The following is an 18,881-nucleotide window of genomic DNA, read 5'->3' on the forward strand; positions in this document are numbered from 1 at the left end:
GACATGACAGAGAGAGAGAGAGGGAGGGAGATTAAACCCAGTGATCCAAGTCTGAAGCAATGCCAGCCAGGAGGCAGCTGTTTCCCACTGAGAAGAGGTGTCTTGGTTTACCTCAGCTCACTGTTGGGGTGCTCCATGCTGGAGGAAGAGACAGAGGAGTTTCAGGTTGCTGTGGGCCCCCTTGTGCAGATTTCAGGACGCTGGCCAAAGAATGTGTCTACCATGCAAGGTAAGCTTAAACTGGCACTCATGTTGGTTGGGTGAGTGAGATAAATAACAGCTAAATAACAGCTGTACCAAAGTCACTTGATGTTAGGGATTCCCTTTTTGAAACTGTAAACTATATAGGATTCAGGCTTTCATGCTGGGAGGTGAAAATTCACACTGATTTACAGTGTATTGTATTGCAGAGCACACTGTTTATAACTATTTCTCTCTATAATAAGTGTTATGCTTGTACAAAACAACATGTCACAGTAAAACAGCTGCACCTGACAGAAAATACAGTGAAAATAAACAAGAATTTTTATTTTAAAAGCAATAGTTTAATATCTTGTCGGCTTTGAAAACAAACCTTGGTTTCAGATTTCTCCTGGATGCCTCCATCCAGCACACGGATTTTATAAATTCCATCACCAGCTTACTTTACATTATTAAACACTGATAGCCCAAACCAGGTGTAAAATGACTATAAATATCGCTTTAATTCTTCCATGACATTAATTGACACGGAATCATTTATTATATAAATTATGTTAAATGTGTTGTGATTATTTTGGTAGTTATGTAACAGTAGCAAAACATACACTTTTCTTATTGGAAATGCTGATCCTGTAGAAGTCATTAGCTGTAACAATAAGAGTGTTTATTATAAGAGTGTAATAATAAAAGTGTTTATAATTGTACACATATCATATAACATTAAGAAAGATAGAATTTATTTCTTGTTTTAAAAGAAACAGTTATCTTGTCTACCCCTCTGCCAGCACATGAATTTGTTAGATTCTATCATCTGGTTTAACATCATTAAGTACTGTTTTGCCAATTAGCTTGGTGTTGGATAGTGACTATAAATAATACTAGACTCCCATGAGAAAAGCTTAAGCTCTGGACATACCTAAAACCTTTTCTTTTAGTGTTAATGTCTTTCATATTTGTTCTAATATCAATGATTAACTAAATTCTACAGCCAAGATAAGAAGATTTGAAATTCTAATTTAAATATAGACTAGATTTATTAAGACCACTGTCCAAGGCAACTTTATGGCAGTTTCCCAAACAGAGAATAAGTATCTACACTGCAGTATTTTAAATTGGTGGTTCAGTAGTTAGAGCACTGGGTCATTGACAACACCCCACAGATACACACATACATACATGTATGGTATGTATGTGTGTGTACTTGCATATTATGAACACTAGGACTGCTACTACTAATACTACTACTACTAACATGACTATCACTACTACTAATACGACTTCTACTACTACTACTACTGATAATAATAATAATAAAAATACTGACGATGATACTACTATTACTACTAATTATAATAATAATAAAAAAAAATTATGATCATTCTGATATGCTGAGATTACTGATGTTGTTAAACTTAAATAAATATGAATAAACACTTTATTGTATATTTATTTATTTGTTATGATAAATATTTGACCATAACTCGGTATAAATAAAATAAATAAATAGAACATTTTCAGAAATTGCACTAAAATAAACAGGGCTCCTGGATACATTTTTTTTCATGTATTGGATCTTGCTTGTCGCTGATTGGCCTAAAATGTTTATCTGTCCCAGTAAATCCCTCACTGTCCGCCGCAGTAAGAGGCCTTTTATGGAAGCTGGAGAATGTGTATCAGCTTCCGGTTGGGCGTGCGGCAGAGTTGTCGCTCTTAGAAACAGCGGAAGATTGTTGTGCCTGAGGACAAATATTTCTATATATAACTATAAACTGTTTTACAAGCGTCCATTCCGTCCGGCGAGGTAAATAACTCACAGCTTTTACCTCGCGGCTCCGTTTAGCTTGTTGTTAGCTTTCGTAGCGTTGGCTAGTTGAAGTTGTAACTTTGCTAGATAGCTAGCTATATAGCGGGCTAACCACTTCCATAACAGTTCGCTAGCTTAGCCTGCTAACCTAACGTTAGACTGTACACTTATAACGTTACTGACTGTAGCAGCAGCAACAGCCTCCTCCTCAGCCTCGGTTACAGGCTTAGTGTCTATTTTTGCCTTTACTCATTCAGTCTGCTTTCCTTTCAGAACATGTCCAAGTCCCTGAAGAAGATAGTGGAGGAGAGCAGGGATAAGAGTCTGCCTGAGGTGGATATGTGCGACAGGGGGATCTCCAACATGCTCGACATTCCTGGGTTGTGTGAGTATCACCTCAGAGTCTCTCACCAGGCTGAACGTTTTCAGGGATTTTATAAAACGTTTAAAATGACCAGCTGAAAACCTAGCTAACAGCTAACTAGCATAAAGGACTGACTACACTCTTGTTTTGTCAGCCTTTTATTTTCCTACAGATTCACAGTCTTGTTTTGTCGTTATTATCTATCTACTAGTAGCCCATGTAGTTTTGTTAGGGTTGCCACCTTTCAGAAATGACCTGGAACTGGACCATGACCCCCACAGGCCACCTCAAGATATAAACATATAATCAAATGGTCACCCTGTCTTCAGTTTGTCAATAAGTGGAAATTGAATGCAGATTTCATTTACAGCTTTTTTTAATTAGATTTCTATGTACTTCTATTATTATTATTATTATTATTATTATTATTATTAGTAGTAGTAGTAGTAGTAATAGTAGTAATAGTAGTGTTTCTGTGTGTAACATCAGTAATATTCACTTTTGTTTAACAAACATGCTTTAAAATATAAAACATATAATTATAACTGATGTATACATAAAAAATTACATTCTTTTGTAAATATATAAAAATGTAACATAATTGAAAAGTTACTTTGTTTCAGTAATTTCTGTTTAAAATGTGAAACTTTTATATATTATAAAGATGTATTAGACACAGTGATCCATTTTAAGCGTTTATTTCTTTTATTGTTTATTATGGCTCACAGCCAATGAAAACCCAAAAAATCAATGTTTCAGAAAATGTAAATATTATATAAGATTAATTAGTAGTTTTTGCGGTCTGGGACATCTCCTTAAAAGTTGTCAGTAGAGGAAAGCATGAAGTGCTGTAAGATTTTGTGCGAAAACTAATAAAACACAGTGGATCAACACCAGCCGATGACATGGTTCTCCAAACCATCACTGACGATCAGTAAATTTTGCTTTTCATTTGAAAATCAAGGAGTCAGAGTGTGGAGAAAGAATGGAGAGACACACAGTCCAAGCTGCTTAAGGTCTAGTGTGAAGTTGCCAAAATCAGTGATGGTTTGGAGAGACATGTTATCTGCTGGTGTTGATCCACTGTGTTTTATCAAATCCAAAGTCAGTGCAGTGTTTTCCTGGAAAATCTTACAGCACTTCATGCTTCCATCTGCTGACAACTTTTTATTCAAGTTTTGACTAATGAAACGTTAGTTCAACATGACTTTGCATATATGTTTTAATATTTTTTGGACTGTTTAACAGCTCTAAATAGAAGTCCAGTATGTTATTTCCCAAAATCAATTGAATCATTGTTTGTTATTCTGTCTTTTAGTCACCTTGTCCAACATAACACAACTTGTCCTGAGCCACAACAAACTTTCAAGTAAGTTCATTATTTCACATTTTTTTGACAAATAGTTGCAAGAAATAGTATTGAAAGTTAAACAGACTTCCTAGGTGTGATCTTTGATGTCAATGAATATAGGTCTAGGAATTGTGTTTGAGAAGTAAGGGAACCAGAAAGTAAAAAACAAAAAAACAAAAACATATGATTGGGGGGAAATGTGCTACTAATATATCTTGTTTAGACCCTCCTTGAAATGTCTGTTGAAGTATGTGCTCATGTACACCACTAGAGAGCAGCATTGGCCAGAGAACGGTGGTGTAGTTTGATGTTCATAGATTTATTTGTAGATAAGAAACACCATGGTAATTCAGGTTAAAGAATAAGGTTAAGTTTGTCACACAGGACATCTGCATATTTAATATCATGGTCTTATTTGCAAATTTCATTTGCTACAGTCTTGAGATATTCACGTATAATAGTTTTAATTGCATGATCTTGATTTAGTGTTTTGTCTATAAACTGCAGGAATATGTCCAATTGATTTCAGTTTCATTTACTAGCTGGACTGTATTTTACTCCAGAGTTTTAAATTAAGCCAAAATCTACGTGTCTTATTTCATGTTTACTGTAAATGCCTGAGCAGGATTTGTTTGTTTGCAGTGGAATCATGGTAATCTCCATGAAGATCCTCCAAATTTGATATCGCTCATGTTTGCCAGGTGTTATTTTTAGTGATGATCAAAGCAGCCTAATTAGATTAAGTTCATCTGTGACTTTTCACCTAAGGGGGAGTTTGTAGTTTGTGATGCTTTGCTGACAGTATCACAGCATGTGAATCCAATACACACTCTTTAGGTGTATTTAAGCAAATGGAATCTTTGGACTCAGTTAGAACAGTTAGATTTGGTTCCACTCTACATTCTAGATAAAACATCTTCTCAATTTCAAGTTTTTCTCCCTTTTTCCCCCCTCTGTATACCCCTGGGCTTATCATCACACTGCTTATTTCCATGGTCGAATCCTCCCATCTCACAGCCTGTCTGCATAAAGTGCAGCGATGTAAAATGTGCCATCTTTCTGAACTTTTCAAGGTAGTCAGGAATTACAGTGACATTTGGAACCCTTTCATTAGTGAGGCCGCTGAGTAAAGTACCCGCAGTGGCAGGGATAACAGACACTGCTACTGCCAGGGTAATGAGAGAGCGAGAGAGAAAGGGAAAGAGTTGGGGCAAAGGTTTGAAACCTCTCTCTACCATCCAGTCTTTACATCGCAGTCACTTATTACCATCAATCACCCTTACCATTAAAGAGCTTTGTGGTATTACTGAGAAGGCAGGGCATCTTGAGTTCCTCAGCTCTCATATTTATTCACCTGCCTGCACTCACTTTCTCACATTTATATGAGGCCTTGCATGTATGTATAGTTAACACAAAGGATTGTAAGTGATGCTCCTTTAATGTATTAGGAGTGTATGATATAACAAACATGTAATAATAGAATATTTAGTTTAATTTCAATGTTTAATAATATGTGATTACTTTCACAGTTTTGTAATGACACATTTAGTAAACATATATAATAACAAATTATCTGTATCAGCTGCATTCTTGCTACTTTAAATGTATTTCGTGTGCTTTAGGCAAGGGGTGATGCCTGTGTTGCATGTGCAGGAGCATGTGCACTGGTATAAACAAAAAAAGAAATCTATTTATATATTTATAAATGCGCACAGTAATGTGCACAGTGAACTCTCCGTATATTTTTCCAGACAATTACATGCTTGAGTCACATGTGCCTCGTTCAGACATTGTACTAGTAGGCTGCCAGAATAAACTACAGGCCCAAAAAATAAAACATTTTTCAAAATTTGATTTGAATTTTTCCCCTCAGGATTTTACTTTTTCCATTAAGTCCCTGTTTGGAATACAGAGTTTGTACAGTCATTAAAAACCTAGGAAAAGTCTTGGAATTTAAAAATGGCAATTTCCAGGCTTGGATATGTTTTGGAAAAATAAAAATACTAAAAGTTTTGGAAATTTGTCTACAAATCTTTGTGTTTCCATTTATTGATGGAGAAAATCAATTTTGAGCTAACAATTACATCAGCTCAGAGTTAATTCAGTAATTTAGCCCTACCTTTTTCAGGTTTATTTTAGGCCTACTATAATATATTTTGATTATAGTTTTAGTTGATTTTTGTTGTCCATGTCTGCACTGATGTTTTAAAAACCGAATGGTCATGAAAATTTGCCTTGAAGGCATGGAAACGTTAGGAAAAAAATAATGGAAATTTATAAAAAGTGTATGAACCCTGGGAATAAATTATTTTTTCTTTAAAAAGTTTGTGTGATTTTCAAAATATTCCAAATATTCAGTAAAAAAAAAAAAATCCCGATTTGTATGCACATATACATCTTCTCTGGACAGTATCTGAAAAAATGGGTGCCCATGCTTGTATGACAGGTGCTTGAGATGGTTGGTTTGGGAGAAGTAGTTTTGTCTTATAAAAGAGCTGGTGAGCTTGACTCAACCTCTAATCTCTACTGCTCAGACTGGTTGCAAAAATGTAAACATGGTGGACAATTTTGTCTTTTCTATTGTCATTTCAAAACAAGCAAAATAAAATCACAATGTCCATGTTTTTCAATGGTTGTTGGTTCTTGTGATCTAAAGTAATAACTATGTCTAAAGTATGCATAAGAAATGTTATAAACTTGCACACCCCTACTGAATATAATTAATTTAAATACTGTCAGAAGGGCTGTCTCACCTAAAGAATCCTTTTTATCTGAGTATCGATTGTTGTCCTTTATTGCACTTTAACACACTAATAATGATTCAGTATTCTATGAAGTCAGGCCCTCTCTTGAGCTAGTTAGATCACAGTAAGTGAATAACATCCTGAAGAAAGAGAAGGATAAACTGATAACACTTATTCCTAATTTGAGTTAGGGCTCAGGGCTGTGTTGGTCTAGGACCTGTTCATTCATTCTCAGTGTATTCCCACACTGGCCTATTGAGGCTAAAAAGAAATTGTATTGATTTAGAAATCCTAGATAAAGTGTAAAGATAAATACTGACCTTTTTTTCAACAACAGTTGAGTCAGCATACCGGTCAGTAAATCATTTTAGGTCCCTTATATTTCTAGCAGTTCTTGACCTACATGTTTTGTATTTTTATTTATGCTATATTATTACAGTGCTATGGTTGGTTAATAGAGCAGTGTTTTTCAACTTTTTAAAATAGTTAAAAAGTAAAATTGTATTATTCCTCTATAAAAAAAACAAAAAATATAAAAGAAGCTTGTATAAATATAAATATTAAACCTCTCCAGACAAATAAAATATTGTTATTGTCAGATTTGTTCTCCAGGTTGTTCAAGTTGGCTGGGTGGCCTCTAATTCTAGTTTGGTTTAAGATCTGAAATAGTGCTGGGCGATATGGGAAACATCATATAAACAATTCCATATCGTGATATCACGATAATGATATATATCATGATATACCACATTTAAGTATGTTTTCAGTTATTCTTCGAAAAATATGACAAAATAATATCATTGCTTACTTTTTTCCAACTTAATTTCAAAGTGACATTAAACCCAACATTCACAAATGAGAATTACTACCTTTTATTGCAGTAGTATATATGTATCAAATTAAAACAGATGAGGTAGATGCAGTAGCTAAATTTTTCGAAAGAACAATGTGCCTCCATTGTTCAGCTCTCATGAGTTTAATAATGTAAAGCATGTCGCAAACCGGCGTGTTCGCGCAATAACGTAAAGCAGCGTCATGTCGCAAAACCACATTATGAAGCTTTTTTTTTTTTTTTTTTTTTTTGCTTACTTTGATTACTTTATTATCACTTATGTAAACCAAGTTTCTGCAAAGTGACCACACTAATACATTTCATTGTAGCCTACTTTATTTATTTGCATGAATTTGCATAATTGATGAAATTATTGTAGAAACAATAGGGTATGCGAAAATCGCACAGCACAGAGCATGTGTGTGTCAGTCTACTGGTCTGTGCTAAAATCCTGAAATGTCCCTGTGATATTGTATCAGTATGCCTTGTGTGTTGTTGGTGGAGCTGATCTCTCTGAATGCATTCACATCATGGTGTTTGTGTAAACCCCCACCCACCTTTATAATGAATGCCAATTGAACGGCCTATAATCACATAGATGCCCTGTTATTCTCATTGATCTTTGTCTCAGAAAACACAGGCGGGCCAGCAGGCTAGAAGGGTGGGAGGGAATTGGGTGGGACAGAACTGTTATGCTAAACGCCTCCATCATTAAAATGTCAAATCTATTGCTGAGCGAGTGACCCTTAATTGAGTCATCAAACACGGAGCGCCCATGCCCTGGCTCTTATAATTAGCTCATTAAACCCTGCCATGTCACTAGCAAGCCCTCGACCCTGTCCCTCGATACTGTTTAAACACTTCATATGGACTAACTTTTATTCTAGATTTGCATCTGTGAATCTTTTGGGTCCAAGAGTAATTTGTAATATTGGCAGATTTGACAACAAGCTTTTAAGAAGATCTGCTGTTTTTATATTCTGTTTGTTTCTGTCTGTTCCTCCTCTGTTAGCTGTGCCCCCAAACATTGCTGACCTTAAGAACTTGGAAGTGCTGAACATGTTCAACAATCAGATAGAGGAGTTGCCCACCCAGATCAGCAGCCTTCAGAAGCTCAAACATCTGAATCTAGGGTAAGAATTTTCCATGCAATCACTTATATTGCGTTTTTCTTCATTGCTTTCATTATCTTTATTGAATTTAAAAAAAAAGAATTATTTTTTATTATATTATTTTTTATTTATACAATGAAAAGACTCAATATTTTATTTGTGTCAGTACTATTTAAAATACACAGAAGTCTGCAGAGATTACGAACCAGGTTCAAACTTTTTAAATGGCATACCTGCATTTCCCTAAAAAAGCGTTGCTACGTGTTGTCATTACCTACGTGGGCTGTGTCTTCTTATACTTGACATTGATTGGTCTGTAAAAGGGTCAGAATACATGCTGTAAATTCAGTGAGTTGCCTTTCCAAGTGTTGTGCACAATTCTGCTTCCCTGCCAGAACAGAATTTGTCTCTCTTTATGCATAAAAGTCAACACAACAGCTTACATCTCTATGAATAGTTTTATTTCTGTTTATTAAAAAAGAGGATTCATTTACAGATACAGTAAGAATAGGCTTCACCAGCGTAATCTGTTGTGCCCATACTGCTGTGTTCAGTGTGTGCTTGTGCCCCTGAAATTCTCCCTGTCCTTTTTACCAGAGCAGTGATCTCTAAGGCACTTATGGTTGTTGCTTGTTTCTGAATGTCATTCCTGAGTGCAAAAAAAAGGAGCAGTAGTGGATTTTTAAGGAGAAGTAGGTCTGAAAGTTGTCTGCGTATCATTTTAAAATCTAGAATATGACTGTGGTTTATGTGGATGGTTTAGTGATTTGAAGTAAATTTTAATGGGAACATGCAGACCACCACATAATTCTTAACTATGGTTATTAAAACACGTTTATTTATAAAAACATTGACAGCGTTTTATTGATGTGACTCATAAAGAAAGAGTGCACCACCTTAATGGCCAATACTGCCAAGAATTGATCATCTTTTTGAAAAACTGGTAACACTACATTAGTGATGGCATAACTGTAATAAGGTAAATTGTTGTCATTTAAATTGACCACAGTATCTCCAAATAGAGACAATATTTCAAAATTATGACTTGTCTGATGTGTCACAGTTTTGTTCTGTGTATATGGATAAATAAACTAATTTCTCCATGTGCCTTTAGGAGGGCGGCAGGGCACAGCTCTCTGGGAACTCCGTGTCCCAAACCACATCCCACATACATTAATGAACACTTCTAATGACCGTGCATTTTTATGAACATACTATTTAGTACGGTACTGCTGTTTGGGATACAGCTATTGCTTTATGTGGCATTAGTCATCTTCGCAACACATTAACACACTTTATACAATTTGCCCCTGTCTGTATTAGAAATGTTCAAAAGTACTGAAGTTTGTGTTCTAAAATATAATAAACACATTATTATAATTTACATTACATTTACATAATTTTCGTTAAGCTCCTATTAAGTATTGTTTAGTTTTTTTTGGGGGGGGGTTTTACGCAGCAGTTCACGTTTGCTTGGCTTCCGTAAACATGTACAGTTTATGCTGAGTATTAAATCAGATTATTTGGGAGGTCTTGCCGCTAAACCATTCATCTATATGTGACCTATGTTCATTTGTCTAAAGTTGTGCCCTTGGAAACTTGGAACACAATAAACTGAAGTTCTATACCAGACTTACTTCCCATTGTTCCTCTGCTTAATGCTTCAGTACAGTGGGACTAAGTCTCCGATTTGGAGCTTGTAGTTACGGGACCATTGTCACCCTTTCACTCTTCTGCTTGTTCCCTTTTCCCACAACAGTTCACACCACACTGCAAACCGCACGTGTTCTTGCACCTAAATCCTGTGGGCCCTCCTTAAGCCCTGAGGTTTGTGAAGAGGAGGAGGCCTCCTCAATGTCACGCGGGATTAAGGAGCGGCACAATCTCCCCCTGCATCTGACATCCCACATTTTTATTGATTTGCTGTCAGACGCGTCATTTCCAGGCATAATCTTGAAAACATAAGCCGCGCCGCTGTATTCGTGGCAGTGAGTCCCGGCGTGAGTGTGTGTGTACGTCTGCCTAGCCGATCTCATTTGTCAAAACAATTCCCCACCTCTTGTAATTGCTTCACAAACACACAGCGGAATCAGTTTGTTTGTGTCTGTTAAACCTGCCCGCAAAACTGTGTACGTCTTTTGTGACGATGTGCTGTCACTGCTGTGAGGGAAAGGTGGGTAATGAAATTGGGGAGGACATATAGACTTAGAGCGGAGAGGCTTAAGTGGCCAGAGTTAATCAGTCTTTGATCTCAGTTTTTCCTCTGTTTTGCGCACACACACATTCCTCACACACACAGAGTCCTCTTTAGCTCTTTAGCTCATTGTCAGACACCTTCAACTCTTTGTAGACCAGTTCTCATTTACTGAGAAGTACTCTCTAGATGTCTGCCATCACGTTTCTGTCCATTAAATGGTGAAAATTAAATGTCCTATCTGTTAATTAGAGCTAATAGGGTGGGGTTGAATTACTGAAAGTACAGTTTTTACTGTAATTACTTTTTTTTCTACAGCCTTAGCAATTCAGGCAAAATGAAAGAGGTTGTTATTGATTCATTCACTTAATGTTCTAATTTTAAAATAATAAACAAGAAGTACTTACATATTTTTGAGAACCCAACTTAGACAGCCATGGTTCTCGTACATGTATCATCAGTCTTAATCAGGGGTATTGATCTTTATTGTTCAGCGCAGTCCGTTTCTGACTGTGTAACCATCGTGTAGACCTCACTGTTCAGTGTCAGTTTGTAATTTTATGTGTGTGCGTGTGTGTGTATGTGTGTGTTTAGGATGAACAGGTTAAGTTCACTGCCCAGAGGGTTTGGTTCTCTCCCAGCACTGGAAGTCCTGGATCTCACCTACAACAATCTGAATGAATCTTCACTGCCAGGAAACTTCTTTTACCTTAGTGAGTCTTTCTTTCTTTCTTTCTTTTTCTCTTTCTCTCTTTCTTTCTCTTTTAGTTTTTGCACATTTTGTTCTTTTTTCTTTTCCTTTTCTTTCACTGTCTTTATTTTACTTGCAACGATCTGAATTAATCTTCTACCTTCCATTCTTCATACTCTCTTTCTCTCTTTTAGTTTTTGAGCATTTTGTTCTTTTTTCCACTTTTCTTTCACTTTCTTTATTTCGCTTCACTTTCTTTTTTTCATTCAGAATTCACATTAATTCTTCACTTTTTTTTTTACTTCTGGTTAAAATGTTTTGCTTATTCTTTTTCTGACACTTTCCTCTAGTTTCTTTTTCTCTTTCTTTGTATCTTAATATTATACATTTGCTCTCTCTTGTTCTTTATGTCTCACTTTCATTTGCTTTCTTCTTGTTTGCTCTTTCTGTCTTTGGAAGTTTGCTCTCTTAATGTTTTACTTTTCTTTAATTCACTCTTTCCTTCTTTCATTTTTTTTCCTTTTTGCTGTCCTTTTGCTGTTCTCTATTTTTGCTCCTTTTCTTACTTTAGCTTTTTTGTTTCCCTTTTTTGTTGCTCTTTTGTTTCCCTTTTTTGTTGCTCTTTTGTTTTTTACTTTTTGTTTCTGTTTTTCTAACTCTTTCTCTCTCTTCGTTTTACACTCTCTATTCCTTTATCTCTTACTCACTTGGTCCCTCTTACGCTCTATTTTTTTATTTCTATCTTTTTATTTTATCCCTCTCTCTCATTTTATTATTTATTTGTTACTCTGTTTTCTCTATCACTCCTTCTTGCTCCCTCTATTCTTGGTATACAGTGCTCTCTAGCCTGACACTCAGAAAACAGAATAGCAGTTAACTGACTAAACTTCATCATCATCATTCCAATCAACCCCTCCTTATTAGAGGCCCAGTGATGATCATTGACCGTCCCCAGTGCGCTGTAGTCCTTTAATGGGCTGTTATTTTAATACTGATGACATGATGAAAGCACGCACTGAACAGTAATCAGTCCTTTACTCCCCTCCCCCCCCCCTTCTGCATGCACCCTCCCCGCACAATTTATCACTGCTGACGACCAGCCTCTGATATTACCTCTGATTCCATAGGCAAATTAAAATGGATCTGATTAATGAATGAGTTTCAGGTGATTAAGGACAATCAGTGACTGCAAAGTGCACTGGAGGAAGAGGAGGAGGAGGAGGAGGGAAGGGTGGAGTGGTGAGGTAGTTCTAAAAACAGCCTCTTAAACAGAGTTATATTTGAAGAGCTTAAAGTTAGGGTTTCCTTTATGAATAAAAAAATGCACTGTTATTTTTTTTCTTTTAATTCCTCACTGTCTGAACATCTGAATATATGTATACAATATATGTACACATATGTAATGTGAGGTTTTACAACTTCTGTCAATATTTAATGTCTGTGTCATTCAGTCATGTTCTATCCTATGTCTGTGTGCCATTGGTTCTTCAGAAAGACACAGACTTGGACATGTAGTATAAATCAACCCTGACCATCTCTATTGATCAGCCAGCGCTCTGCGCAGGTCTCTAGCACCCCGGCCTAGCTTACGCTCCCCTCCTCTCATTTCAGCCACCCTGCGCGCACTCTATCTCAGTGACAACGACTTTGAGATCCTGCCCCCAGACATCGGCAAGCTGGCCAAGCTGCAGATAGTGAGTAATTTATCTAAATTCACCCTGTAATCAATCCACTTTTTCACAGGGCTGTTGGTTGGATTTATTTTTTAACAGTGCATACTGTCCTTTATCACAAGCTTGTGAGTTGTGATTTAGGGGTGTATATGTTGCCTCTAAGGTTCTGAGGGCTCACAGTTTTCTCAGAGCGGATGTTACGGGGCGGAAAAGCAGGCTTATGAGTGACCCGAAGAAGAAGTCTTTCAACACCTTACGAATAACTAAACCACTGAAACTGCAACCAATTATTAGGCACTAAAACAATATTCAGCTCTTTATTCTCATGTCAGATATGCTCATCTGTATTTGTAAATGTGTTTTAATGTAGACAGTTATTTATTCAAATATACATATGTAAAGAAATTACATTTAGCATAAAAAACGATAAATAATGCCATTGCAAAAGTATATTTGTCTGGATGAGTGGTGAGTGATATGGTCCTAAAATAATACCATAATATTGCATGGTATGTTTGTTGGAGCGACAAATCGATTGGAATGAGATCCAGACTATGACTTAATCGTTGTAGAACATTCACCTTTTAGTTAAACTGTCACTCGTTCGTTGTTTGACCTGGTGCTGGGGTTTGTGTTCCTGCTGAACAGTGTAAGTTCCCTAAGCTAGCTAAAGTGTTTAAGAAGACCAAATCACTCACATAAACTGTTCTGACCAAATACAGATCTTTTGGTGTGTGTTTTTTTTTATTTTTATAAATCTTCTTTAGTACTTTAGTAATTATTTCTAGCCACTGAGCCAGTAACAGGAGGCCATTTACGATTGTATGGTATGATTTTATTGCAACAAGTGATGTTATTATCATTTTAAGACCGTTTTATTCCCCATATATAATGAGAAAATAATAGCAATTACACATAACAAAGAACAATGTACTTTTGGTTTATTAAGAATATTCAAACATTGGGATTGGAATATAAAATATTTAAATATCCTAAATTAATAACAAATAAATAAAATTTTGTTAATTCAGTAACAGCTTGCAGTCCATGCTATCTAAATCAGTACAAAATGTAGGTTACATCTATGTATTGTACAATAAGTTTTGTATTTATTGTGAAAGGCTTAGTAGAACTTTGAGATTATTGACTGATGTTCCTTCATTTCAGTCAAATACACTGAACTCTGTAGCTCTTTCAAAGTGATAGTTGGCCGCTCTGTGGCTTTTTTGACAAGTCACCTCCATGCACCAATGCTGAGATTTGAGGGAGAACCTTGTCAAAACAGTGCCTAAATGATAGAATGCAGCTCCAGTTTTCCCACATTTAATCCAACAGTGGCCACTGGGAAATCATTCAATTCAATCTGACAAATCTGTGCTTAAGCTACATTTTTATTTACTTATTTATTTTTTTAAATAATTGATTTTAATAATTCAGAGGTAACTCAGCCACTTTGGTGTTTCCACAGCAGTACCAGTTATTCAAAATATGTATTTTACATAATATCACTTTAAATGATAGTTTAAATAATATTAAGTATTTGTCTTTTCTGTTAAATTAGCAGCATATCAAAACAATTGAGAAAGATCTGATGACTTTTAAGGTGTTTTAAATAAATATTTGATTTGTTTGACTCTATAGTCTGAATGGCATTCACACCTGACCCTTCCTGACCCCTCTCTTTCTCTCCCTTTTGTGCAGTTGAGTCTGAGGGATAACGATCTGATCTCCTTGCCTAAAGAGATAGGAGATCTGGCTCAGCTGAAGGAGCTGCATATCCAGGGCAACAGACTTACAGTGCTGCCTCCTGAACTGGGTGAGATGTGTGTGTGTGTGTGTGTGTGTTTTACAGTACACCATAGTTAATGTAAAAAGGATCTACTTTTTTCAGTCTTTTCAGTCTTTTTTATTTGATTGAATATTGTTCTTTGTGTAATGTCATAACATCTGCGGGAGAAGCAGCAGGGTCTGTTTTTAAAAGCTAGTCTACGCTTGTATGATTAGTAAATACAAATATCTGCTTCTGTATTGCGCTATGATATAGGTACTATTGTAATTACTCATTTCAGTTAATAGTGCATCTCCTTCTAAAACAAGATATCAGTCTCTAGTACATACACTTATTTGCTAGCTGTGTGTTGTAGTGTGTGTGTGTAGTGGGAGTAAGCTGTTGTGTTGTCTTCTTGACGCTGTAGTAAACAGTAAAACTGAGGGCCATGATGAGTTTTGACTCAGTGGGACAGCAACTCTCACTGGCAGTCTCACAGGCCATGTCAAGCTCCACACTCACTCTTATTTACTCGCTCTCTCTCTTTTTCTTTTTCTCTCTCTTTTTTTAAGCATATGGTCTGACAGCGCTCTGGGTCTGCTCAATTCACAAAACAAGTATTTGTAAGCGTGTTTGGTGTGTAGAAGACATTTACACACACCCAAAAAAAAAAGTTCAGCAACACGGTTAGCGCACAATTGTGAAAACACCAGTCAATATACGCTCAGTCCATCATTCCCTCAGTAGAGAAAACCATAGTGGTCTCCCGGGCTGTGCCGTGGTTGTTTGGCGGATCATTGGGGAGTGAGCCACGCCCTGCTGACCCAGTGGAGGATGAGACAGCAGGCATCACCTGCTCCTCTGTCTCCTCTCTTTCTTCTCTCAACACTGAACGCTTCACAGATCCCCACAGGGGTCAGCACAGGTCAGAATGCTCTCTGCCTGAGTGCCTCACCACTCGCAAAACAGACACCAGCACTGGCTTCCCTCTGCCAGCAAACAATAAGCTCAAAGCTCAATAGGCATTTTTCCTGTTTATTCCGGCCTTGTAATTAGCATTTATTTCGTGCTGCCGGCTTAAATAAGCTTTACTTCTCTCGTTCGTTTCAAGAGCCATATTATTATGTCTTCAAATCTGGTTTGGCCAGTCTCACATCTCATCACAGTTACAGGGCATAAAGGGTGCTTCTGAAATGGAGCCCGGTCGGGCTATTCTGAGTGTAGGCTGACACACACATACACACCCACTGCCCTGTGCTTTCTTTCCTCTCCTGTCACAACCACACACACACACACACACACACACTCACCCAAGCCTGGCTGAGGAGGCGATAATTGGTCTTAAACAGCCAACGTTGCCCACACCATGTCTCTTATGAACTGCTTTATAGAATTATTGACCAGTGTGGCCTGGTCAAAAAGTCTGGCAATTTCCACTTAAATTGTTTTCTGTTGTGGTGCTTCAGTTTCAAGTATTAGTCTAATAATTTTAAAAACTCCCTGACACACTTCCTGTCTGCACTAGAACATACAGACTGTGTAATAAAGCACAAAGCGAGTATCAGAACTTATTACAGATGTTTATAGAATCAAGTACAACAAACAGTCGATAACAGTAATACTTGAAAGTATTTCCATGTTTGGGAGTTCACCATTTAGATGACATTTGGAACAGATTACATACAGATAGAGGTGGGCTGGTCAATGTTCATAGGGGCTTTCAGTATAATCCCTGATCACCAAGAGTGTTAAGGGTGGACTTGATGCCAACCTTTCCAGCCATACTTAACATACAAAATGAATAATTTGCTGATGGCTGGTCACATATGGTCTGGTAAATTGCATGACACTTATACTTATCAGATCTATGCTTCCATCTGGCAACCTGGTATTATATGGTACCATACAAAATCTAAGACCACCATTTGTACGTTCAGCTTTGGCATCAGAATGAAGAGAGCAGACCAGTGTGGATGTAGTGTTGGTTAATTAATTAAAAGCTCTGGTCCAGTTTAGGTCCAGTAAGATCTGAGACATGCATTTGAGACACAGACATAAATACCTATTTAACCCTTTGGTATTGGCCCAAGGGGTAAAAAAAGAGCTGTTTTGACTTGGTCTTCTTCTGCTCAACATGAGAATTTTTTTTTTTTTTTAGGAGATATTTCTGGAGAAACTATTTAAATATACAAAAAAATATTTGACTTGTAACAACCATTCAAGGCCTGCTTAGACCACCAGGGCCATATTTCTATCAGATAATCAGTAATCAAAGCATTCAACGTTATGAGAAGGCAGTTGTCAGGGTGGAAAAGGATGTACTAAAATGAAACGTGAAATAGACTGTGGGTGTATTAAAACGTGATTAAAAAGTACTTACCTTTGTTGAATAGCCCACCTCCGCTCTCCCACGCCTTTCTTGGATCCAGTATTTTGTGCACTTTGCCCCAACAGATTCTTAGAATGGATGATACGGGGCATGTCTTGCGCCTGCAGATAAGTCGCTTTTTCCACTGTTATTCAGGCTCAAAGTAACTCCACACTTCATTGGTAGAATCCGGAGAGCCCTGACATTTAAAACGAGGCATTAATACCTTGAAAAGTGAACAAGAAGCTTATTAAAAATCACTGTTTACATCCCATAGTGTAAGTAAATCTCTGCGCGATACCGTCTTCAATTTAAGACACAATAGGTCAACCGTTGAGCACAAATAGTGAAACTTTTTAAGCAACGTTTATGTAATTTGTTGTTGGTTCTTTGCGTTCTTATATCGACAGTAACAAGATATTTTCAGCAACAGCTGCAATTCATGCATTTCCAAGAAATCAGTTTTGCAATCTGCTCTACTATCCTACCTATTTGTTCGTGCTCGATGGTTGACTCGTGCCCGGAAATGTATTTACGCTATGGGATGTAAACAGTGTTTTTAATAAACTTAATAACTTTAATAAACAGTTTTAAAGTTCTAAATGCCTCGTTTTAAATGTCAGGGCTCTCCGGATTCTACCAACAAAGTGTGGAGCTACTTTGAGCCTGGATAATGCTGTAAAAAGCGATTCATCAGCGAGCGTGAGGCATGCACTGAATTATCCTGGCTAAAAGCTTGTTTCGACAAAGTGCACAAAATACTGGATCTCACAAAGCTGCAGAAAGAGAGTGGAGGTGGGCTATTCAACAAAGGTAAGTACTTTTTATCACATTTATTACACCCAAAGTCCATTTCACACCAGAGATCTCCTTTAAGTGTGTTAATTATTGTATTTTCCACTTGCTTAAAAATGACTAAATAGAACTTAATGGCTATTTTGAGTTAAAATTACTTTAATGACTCTAATGAATAGTAAGAAACTAGTGCAATGCTAAATGCAATCAATTCCATGTATTATTAGTAATGGTAGTTGCACTGCGTGGGAGCCTTTACTTCAACCAGTGACATGTCCTCTCCTGTGCCCCCTACAGGGAGGCTTTGCCTATGAAGCTTATTAGGACCCTCCCGTTATGTCTCCTTAATCCTGTTCCTCATAGCTCGGTCTCGTTAGAGCTGCCACAGAACTGTGTGTGTGTGTGTGTGTGTGTACATGAAAGAAGGGAAGCGAGGAGGAGAGCCCAGCTAACAAGGAGCAGCCATGCGCACAGAGGAGGGCAAGGGAGAAGAGGAGTACAACATGGAGAGCAGGGAGCTCAGAAGGGATGGCAAAAGATAGAGCGGGAGAGAGAGAGAGAGAGAGAGAGACCAAGACAGTGCAGGCACTTTATGACACCAAACAGTGTTTAGAGCGACTCTTCAAGTGCTTGTCTGCAAGAAGAAAAGCACATAATATATAACTGTGGCTCCTTTTTAGTAATGGAAACAAAATCAACACACACATTTTCATTCAGGCCATTTTTGTTGGGTTTTTAATATATATATATTTTTTTAATTTGTAATGATTAATTGTCAAAATAGAAATAATCTATTATGTGAAACAATTCCCCTAAGAGATTCAGTGTTCAGAGGTGTATAAAAAAAAAGTTCCATCCCAGAATGTTTCCCATCTCTTAGCTCTGCAAAGCAGCACTTTAGCAGTTCTATGTAATACCAGTAGAACTGAATGTGAGGCAACAGATTAACAGCTAAATTACACTAATGGTGCTGTCTGGCTGGTT

The 18,881-nt window shown here is 37.0% G+C and overlaps 1 protein-coding gene across 2 annotated transcripts in view; it reads left to right on the forward strand.

Moving 5' to 3' along the window:
- Window positions 1-18,881, forward strand: part of rsu1 (Ras suppressor protein 1) — a 50,972-nt gene continuing 32,091 nt past the window's right edge. The window contains exons 1-7 of one of the 2 annotated variants that reach the window (XM_007250370.4): window positions 1-229; window positions 2,279-2,390; window positions 3,688-3,738; window positions 8,309-8,429; window positions 11,197-11,315; window positions 12,905-12,987; window positions 14,668-14,782. In XM_007250370.4, the coding sequence (XP_007250432.1) occupies window positions 212-229; window positions 2,279-2,390; window positions 3,688-3,738; window positions 8,309-8,429; window positions 11,197-11,315; window positions 12,905-12,987; window positions 14,668-14,782 (619 nt within the window). In that variant the 5' untranslated portion in view covers window positions 1-211. Of the gene's footprint in view, window positions 230-1,853; window positions 2,003-2,278; window positions 2,391-3,687; window positions 3,739-8,308; window positions 8,430-11,196; window positions 11,316-12,904; window positions 12,988-14,667; window positions 14,783-18,881 lie in introns of those variants that run through there. The other variant, XM_007250371.4, reaches the window with a different exon arrangement.

The sequence above is a fragment of the Astyanax mexicanus genome, chromosome 6, assembly GCF_023375975.1.
Source record: "Astyanax mexicanus isolate ESR-SI-001 chromosome 6, AstMex3_surface, whole genome shotgun sequence".
NCBI classification, from domain to species: Eukaryota; Metazoa; Chordata; class Actinopteri; order Characiformes; family Acestrorhamphidae; genus Astyanax; species Astyanax mexicanus.